This window comes from Triticum aestivum, chromosome 2A (assembly GCF_018294505.1).
Source record: "Triticum aestivum cultivar Chinese Spring chromosome 2A, IWGSC CS RefSeq v2.1, whole genome shotgun sequence".
NCBI lineage: Eukaryota > Viridiplantae > Streptophyta > Magnoliopsida > Poales > Poaceae > Triticum > Triticum aestivum.
In genome coordinates, this window is record NC_057797.1 from 69,094,188 (window position 1) to 69,103,093 (window position 8,906).

The window sequence follows — 8,906 nt, forward strand, 5'->3', positions numbered from 1 at the left end:
TAAAAACACACTGAACATTTTTTTGATATACACTGAACATTTTGTAAGTACACAATGAACATTGTTATAAATACGTTGAACATTTTGTTAAATGTGTGATTATTTTTTTGTAACACACAATGAACATTTTTATAAACGCAAGGTGAATTTTTTTGCAATATATGTTGAACATTTCCTTAATATACGATGAACATTTTTTGTCATACACAGCGAACTTTTTATATAATACCAAAAAATGAGAAGAAAAAGGAAAATAAGAAAATAAATGAAAAGGTAAAAGGGAACAAAAAAACCATAACAAAACCACTGAAAACCGGACAAAACAGTGAAAAGACCGGAAGCAAAAACAGCACAGAAGAAAAACGAAAAAAAAAACACGAAACAGCGAGGGAAAGCAGCAGGGAAGGGATAAACAGGCGAATCCCGCACGTGGGCCGGCCCAACCAGACGCTAGCCTCAGCGAAGGCAGGACGTTTGGACGCTAACGAGCGTCATATAGGATCCACCTCCCTCTTGCGCCGCCTCTATATCAGAACCTCACGCACCTTCCTCCTTCATCCCCTTCTCTCTCTCTCTCTCTCTCTCTCTCTCTCTCTCTCTCTCTCTCTCTCTCTGGCCGACTCCAACATCCCGGTTTGTCCGCTGCCTGCTGAAGGATCCCTGCCTGCTCCCTCCCTTGGCCAGGTATGACCCTGATTTCCGATCCTATTTCTCTACATATGTGGATTCTTCACTCGATCTCACTTGGAGAAGACGCCGATATCAACAATTAACTAGTCCATGCTCTTCTTTTTTATTTGTCAGTTCATTCAAATAGAAGAAAGGAAAAATAAGCCAGATTTCTGTCTATTAGATCGAGGCAGAGAGAGATTTGAAGCGGAACCATGAATCGCCGTTTCGTCAATCTGCTGGTCAATAGGTTGTGCGCCCCTCGACCCGCTTACAGGCTGCACTGCATCGACCCCGCAACCTTGTTTTACCCTACCGGATCGCCACAGCCAGCAGATCCAGCTGCCATAAACGACAGCGCTCCAGCTCCTGGGAGGTTGCCTGCGCCCACCATATCCTTCGACTGGCCCTGCAAGCCGCACCAATCCGGCTGGATGGATTTCATGGCCTTCAAGAACAACATCATTGCCGTCGACCACGAGGGCCGCACGCTCCTCTACGACACCGCCTCCAGGGCAGTCCGGGCCTTGAACCCGATGCAACCCCCTCTGCGGTCATACAACATATTCGTCACAGTAGGCGACAGCCTGTATGTCATGGCGAGCGAGGCTGGCTTGGGATCCCGGCTTATATGGTTCCATGCTCTCATCTACGGCCAGCCGCCCGATTTCATAGGTCAGCAGGACTGGTACTGGCGTCCTCTCGACCTGCCTTGCTTTGATTATGAGGGTGCTAATTACAAGTCGGATCTGCCTCACTCTGATTACGACTCGGATGCTGATGAGGACTGGAATGCTGATTACACGGATTCTGCAGATGATACAAACACCAATGAGTCACCACACCCCTGTGCGATCTGTGCCTACACGGTGGTTGGTAATTCACAGATCTGGGTATCCACACTGGGCGCTGGCACGTACTCCTTTGACATCGTGAGTGGCACGTGGAGCAAGGTCGGCATGTGGGTGCTGCCGTTCAGAGGCCGTGCTGTTTACGTCCCCGAGCACAACCTCTGGTTTGGCTTCTCAGATAAAGACGATCAGCTCTGTGCGGTTGACCTTGCTCTGACGCAGCCGGTGCTCCAGAAGGTGTTAGAAGACCCACCTCTGCCCGAGGCGTGTTCCCGGATGGCTTCCCATCTTCTTCATTTGGGCTCTGGCAAGTTGTGCGTGCAAAGGCTGTTCCAGAAGACACAGCAGGGGAGCCTTCTTCAGTCAGTTCCCAGTGATGAGAAAGATGAAGGTTTTGCCGTGCTCGCTGGTGTGGAAGTTCGGCGCGATGATGGCATTGGAGACCTTCAGATGATCAAGCACAAGTCCATGCATTATGGTTTTGATGAAAATGGCGTCAAGCTGCTGTGATATTGCAAGCGAGTTTAGAGCAAGGACTTCTTTTGAAAAAACTTTAGGCCAGTTTTTGTTTGTATATTCTGCTATCTGTGGAAATTTAAATTGGCTGATTTGTTGAATTACTGTGGGACTAGAATCGGACTAGAATCAAGTTATGTCTGTTGTACGTTAGAGATTTCCTGCAATCCTCTTATGCAGAGTCTTAAGTAACTAGAAGGATATATGTGCGCTTTGCTGCGCCGGTAAAGAGTAATGAAGAGACAAACATGTCTTATTGATGCAAGTTATCTTCATTTCTTAGATGAGTGGCAAAGTACAAGTTTTCATTCCATTCAAATCTAGTTTCGGATACATCAAAATATGAAGCAAAAAATGTGCATTGTTAATTCCCAAAGACACTGAACATTTTACAACATTGAGTATCATCAAGAGAGCTCTTAACATTCATGCATCTTCACTCGTGTGACTTTTTTTCTGCAAAGCTTAATCACAAACAATAAAGTTAATCAATAGTGGGCAACATGCAATATCTTTGCAATCTTGACAGATAGTGATAAAAGGTTGTTCAATATTCTCTGGCTTTTCGAGAGTATAGTATAGCTCTAGGCATAAAGTTCGCTTCCTGTCACACAAGCATACAGAAGGAAAATTTAATTAATTTTATTTTTTAATATCCTATAGTTAAGCATATCAAGCTAATTGCAGGACACAATTTGTAAGGAAGAGATCCTGCCAAAAGTGTATCTTGACCAATCATATAACACATGATAACTCATGTAAGCATACAATTCAATTCTAACTGGATACGTAGATTGAAATTCAATTCATTAATTGTGGCAATTTTGAACAATATAATAAAACTGATTGGAGATGCTTACTCTACTATTGGACTTGGGGACTTCTATTGATGCGGTGCTGTTTAAGGCCAGCTAACAAATAGAGACATAGATTCTGAAAAATGAACATTACAGAGTAAAATTGTAGACATTAGCACCAAAGCATGTTAGGCTTAAATCAAGATTTATTTAAATGTAGACATCAACAATACTTAGATCGGGTTGAAGCTCTTGAAACTGGCCGAGAATCTCACAAAAGATGCTGCCAACATAGAAGGGTTTTTGCAATGTTTCTGCAAGATATGCAGATTTATTTGAAGTGTGTCGGTGGGACTACAAACAACCAATCCTGATACAACTGTAGCGGAACAAAAATAGTTCTTATAAATTTATAATACATGTCAGCTCTCCAATACAATCATGTTTGTCTGCTTGGGGAAAGACAGTCGGTGCAATCTCACCGAATGACGATGGTCATTGGGCCCTAAGATCAAATATTTATATTCTGAAGGATGCTTAACTTAATTAGGAGTATAAATGAGAGAGAAAGAAACTTAATAATCTACACTGCAGGAGAGTGAGGGTATCAAATAAAGGATTGTTACTTCAAAGCAGGAAAGTGACTGGGTGGCAACTCGCAAAATCAGAAGCCATCGGTATACATGTGTAGGCCAGCTTGAACCCAGTTAGGCTGTTACAGAGAGGTAGCGTTCAGACTTTTGCACAGAAATGAGATAATTTGAGTATCTGAAGATGAAACTAAGAAGAAGAATCCTGTGAGGCATTGAACCCAAACCTATAAGAACACGAGCACCATAAATAATTTATCAGTTATACTCTATACTGGCAAAAATAGGAAATCACAATAACACCGACATTTGAATACTCTGAAGGATTCTACACATAAGCCCTCGATCAGATACAGACCAGCTAGACATACTTACTAAAGTACACTGTACACATGAGGGTGACTACTATAAAGAAAATTAGATAGTGCAGTGTGCAAAATGTTAGGAGATTATATTGAAAACCGAACACGTGGAACCTTGGAGTGTTGTACACCTCTATCCTGTCCCAGATTTGGAGCAAGTAAAATTGTAGAGCCACTGCCAGCTAAGCCACAAACTCTGCTCACGCCATATGGCGCGAACAACGAAACGCTTCAGCAGAGCGACTACAATGAACCAGGTGCGTCGCCCAATCCGCTGCTGTCGATGACAAACCGGTAAGAAGCTGACCCATCCGCTGCTGTCGACGACACACCGGTAAGAAGCCAACCCATCCGCTGCTGTCGACGACAAACCGGTAAGAAGCCGACCCATCCGCACTCAGACTCAAGCAAACTAGATGATTTATTTATGCATGCATGTCTACTTCAAAGTTCGCATGCACAATGGAACACATTGGTACTTCATGGGTCAATTTCTTCAAAGAGGGAGGAAACTGCAACCGGGATGCCACTCATCAGTCAATTTGAACTTCAGTACTCATTACAGCAAAGATTCTCAGCTAGTACAAGACATAAAAGTCCAGTACCACAATTATTACGGAACTTATTCCAGATATTTCACAGGTTAATCACTAGCAGTACTATGCCAGTAATCAGTATCGGTTATAAAACTAACATGAAAAATTGCCTGAGATTAGAAAAATGTAAAGCGGTAGAAGTACAAGCTTGTACAAGAAAACACATATTAATTATGACAATGTCAGAAATTATATATATACAAATGACATATGACTTACAAATCAGAAATGGTATATATACAGAAGGTAAATATACATCACCTTATCAAGGGACACATCATGCTAGCAGCAAGACGAGACCACTCATAAGCATCTATTTCACCGTTCAACATTTCAGGCCCATCATCGTCACCATCAGCCACGGTGCCTACAAACAAGAGACACCATAAACTGACTTAAATTCGAATAAAAAGTAGAGGGCACTGTGTTCATGTAACTTGAGCCAGTTACTAACATAAGGTACATTGTTAATTAGGAACTAAATGACCCGTTGCGCCAATGGCGCAAAGGGCGAGAGCGAACCAGGTTTTCAAACCATGCAAATTGGCATATTTAGTTAGACACCGTTCATAAATTTATTGAAGCATAGACAGGCATGAGATCAGTTCATGGTGAGCAAAGCTACATAGGCAGAGATGCATCATATATATAGCTTTGGTCACCCAGCCTATGGTAACTCAAGAGATCAGTTCATGCCACCTCTGCTTCTAAATATAAGAGTGAATTCCGGTTTTTACCCCCTATTTTGACATTTTTGACACTAATTACCCCATTTAGCAAGATTTCATCCATTTTAGCCCATTTAGCAAAAATGTTGCCACAGTTTACCCCGTTTAATTTTTTTGAGCATTCTGACTGGTGGGTCACAATTGTCGGGTCCAGCTGGCATGCCACGTCAGTGGTTTTTCCTGGCTATTTTTCTCACTGCTGAACTGGGCAGCGCCGCTTCTTCTGACCGGCTCAGCCGATGGAGGTCGCTCGCGGCACGTCCAACGTCCAAGTCGGCCGCGCGCCACGCTCGCCTCCCATGGCTTCTCGTTTGTGTTGCTCTCCCCCAATTAACATTCAAACTGATTTTCTTATAAGCATCAAGTTCCTCTAGCATGTTCACCATGCCTGCATCATCTGTTAACTCAATCGTGGAGTTCCCGTTGGCCCCCTTCTTCTGATAATTAGCGCTGTCCCAAGGGTTGGAACCCAATTCCTTCATCTTCTCCTTTATATCAAAATAAATAATGAAATACCTCTCAATCATCTCTGGCTCTGGATTCTTGTATCCACGGACATGTAAAATATGCCTAACACTCTACATCTCCGTTGCCATCCGCTTTGTGCAAGAAAAAGAAAAATGAATTAGTGGCTGCAATCGTAATATACTCTAATACGGTGAATGAACACGTTTCAGCATGCATCATAAGATACAAAGATCCAAACTTCCTTTACAGCTAGCAAGTAACAACACATACTCTTCAGTCAACATATTTGCTACCTAGATATTTAGATATGTAGGTGCATCAGAGTTAGTAAAGTAGTATATTTACACCACTTTAATCTAATCTACAGAACCATCCATACTTAAGGCCATATATGATAACTGAAGAAAAACATACATGATTTTAGATTATATTGGTAACATTTTCTCCTATAATTTAGTCAATGGTAATATGACATGCTGATCAAGTACAATCGTCCCATCAGAATACTTCAAACCGGAAATGAGTTTAGTAGGGAGAAAAATAGACAGAAAAAACCCATTGACGTGGCATGCCAGCTAGACCTGACAAATTGTGACCCGTAGGTCAGAACGCACGCAAAATTTAAAAGAGGGTAAATTGTGGCAACACTTGTGCTAAATGGGGTAAAACGGATGAAATCCCGCTAAATGGGGTAATTAGTGTCAAAAAAGTCAAAATAGGGGTAAAAACCGGAATTCACTCTAAATATAACATGTTTTTACATTTCAATTCAAACTGCAAAAAAATCTTATATTTAGGAACGAAGGGTGTACATTATATACAGGAGCACTCGGGTTCAGACAATGAAATGTGTTTCAAGCATATAGTACGGCCGATGATCCTTCTGTTCTGAGTAGTGCAAATCGGCTTCCTCATCTATTCATCATCCGCACCATCCTTTACCAGCAACTCTCGATCAAATTAATTTCTTGTTGGAAAATGTCCTTGTTGGGCTGAGCCTCTGCTGGAGGGTGTATCATCCAAAAAACAAAGTCTACTATGTTTGGGAGGAGCTCACAGCATATGGGAGTCTTGTACCTGCCCCGGGATGTACGAAAACACTCCTGAATTCACCATAGAATAATATAATGCATATTAACAATGCGATTTCATATGTTCATATAGTCATGTACTTTTGCTTGAGGAGAAATTTGGTGTGAAGACACGGATTACCCTGAGATGCAGAAGAAACGTATGGTCTAAGAAATTCATGGCATTATTAAGTTGCCAGAGTATTGTGCAGGAACATGAGGATCTGGCAACGTTACTTAGCATGCCAAGAACATAAGAATATAGAAGTATTACACACCATGTAAATGGATTTGTTAATTTTCCAGGATGTGACACCATGCCCGTAAACCAGATTCAAAATGACAGTTGAAGAGATAAACTTATGCATGCCATGATGCAAGTGTAACCAGGACTACTATGCCCTCTATACAGTATATAGTCGGCCAAAACCAAAGGCATATGGTCACATAAGTGTGCAATAGCAAACACGGGTGCAAAGATATAAAACATAAACTTGTACCGATTCCTATGATTGGTTGTGCATGAGCAAAAATAACATTAACCAACTTGCGAACGATAAAGAAGAAGAGGACATTAAATACGTATCGTATTTCCCCCACAAAAAAACATTAACCTATATATGCATCATCACTGTGGTTAAGACATCCCGGGCTCCTACAGTATGAATCGACTACAGAAAACCGAATTCATCAACTGAATCACATAGATAGAAAGAGCTTGCTCAATGGCAATACTTAGTAAATACTAAGACCAGTCAAACATTGCACCAAAGGGAACAATTTAAAATCTATACTTGCATGGGTATATAGTTTTAAAATAAGGCAGTAGCAATGACACAAGGGAACACAACAGTTCTGTAGGTAACAGTTTCGTATAGCCAACCCTCACAACACCTTAAAAGGAAATAGGCTGCAACTTTCAAAGCCAAGTCGCAACTGGACAACCAGCGAATAAGCATCTCAACAAACCAAACAAGCAACACCAGCCCTACAACCAGGTAGCCTGAGCCTGAAACCAACGCTTCCGTCGAGATTTCTGCATAGAACAAAGGATCACAATCCAACCACCAAAATGCAGGCATGAGCTAACTGTTAAACAACATATTGTCACGTCATATGTGTTGACATGTGCCATATAACTTCGGCAAGGGGTTAGCTCAAGTAGAGATAGATAGAAATCGGTTTAAGCATTGTTATCTCCTAATTCTTTCTTCTCTTCCAAGATGTAAACCTCCTGTACCGAACTCCCTTTGTACGCAATCAGGGTTTAGCCCCTGCTCTATATAAACACGCAGGCTCGGCCTCAACAGGCACGACGCTTCATAGAAAGTTTACATGGTATACAGAGCCTCCTCTTCCTATCTCATCTAGCCACCACGCCTTCCGCCTTCGCTCCTGCAATGTCGTCCTCCTCCGGTGCTTCCTCTGCCGGCCTAAGTGGTCAGGTCACCGAGAAGCTTATCCGCACCAACTACATATTGTGGCGCACCCAGGTGACGCCGCAGCTGAGAGGTGCTGGGGTCTTCGACTATGTCGATGGATCCGCGGCGGAGCCCGTCAAGATCCTGGTCACCACGGACAAAGACGGGGAAGAACACTCTGCGCCTAATCCCCTCCATCGGAGTTGGGTTAAAGAAGGTCAGCAGGTACTTGGATATCTGTTGAATAACCTCTCCAAGGAAGTTCTCGTGCAGGTTACGTCCATCACCGCGCCGCACGAGCTCTGGGCTGCTCTGGCGAACATGTTTTTGTCGCAGTCCTGATCACGGATCAACAACATCCGAATCGCCCTCTCCAATGCACAGAAGGGAACCCAAACGGTGGCGACCTACTTCGCCCACATGCGCTCGCTCGCAGATGAGCTCGCCGCCGCTGGAAAGCCCTTGGATGATGATGAGCTGATTCCTACATCACCGGCGGCCTCGACATGGACTACCAGCCGCTCGTGTCTGCTCTTGACGCGCGCCCTGCTTCTGAACCGGTAACCCTCGATGATCTCTTTGCCCAGATGAGTAATTTCGATCAGAGGGTTGCCCTCTTCCACGGCACCAACTCAGGCGGGGGATTCAAGTCCTCTGCAAACACTGCTGTTCGTGGCCGCGGTGGTGGATCCTCTCGCTATCGGGGACCAGCGCGCGCCAAGGGCAGGCAGCAAGGTGGAAACAGCGGCAACAACAACTCATCTCGCAACGACGGCGGCCGCCCCTTCAACACCAACACCAGGGGCCGGCGCAACTCCACCTCCAAATCACGGCCTGA

The 8,906-nt window shown here is 43.6% G+C and overlaps 1 protein-coding gene and 1 pseudogene across 1 annotated transcript; both read left to right on the top strand.

Annotated features, from left to right (window-relative positions):
- The first annotated feature begins 545 nt into the window (after positions 1 to 545).
- On the top strand, positions 546 to 2,177 carry LOC123184765 (uncharacterized). Its single transcript, XM_044596829.1, has 2 exons — positions 546 to 684; positions 805 to 2,177. Exon 2 carries the CDS (start codon positions 885 to 887, stop codon positions 2,028 to 2,030), a length of 1,146 nt encoding a protein of 381 aa, XP_044452764.1. The 5' UTR covers positions 546 to 684; positions 805 to 884; the 3' UTR covers positions 2,031 to 2,177.
- A 6,350-nt stretch (positions 2,178 to 8,527) lies between these two features.
- On the top strand, positions 8,528 to 8,671 carry LOC123038494 (uncharacterized; annotated as a pseudogene).
- The last annotated feature ends 235 nt before the right edge of the window (positions 8,672 to 8,906 follow it).

Coding starts and splice junctions, on each gene's coding strand:
- LOC123184765 (XM_044596829.1), top strand. CDS start 885: ATGAATCGCCGTTTCGTCAATCTGCTGGTCAATAGGTTGTGCGCCCCT.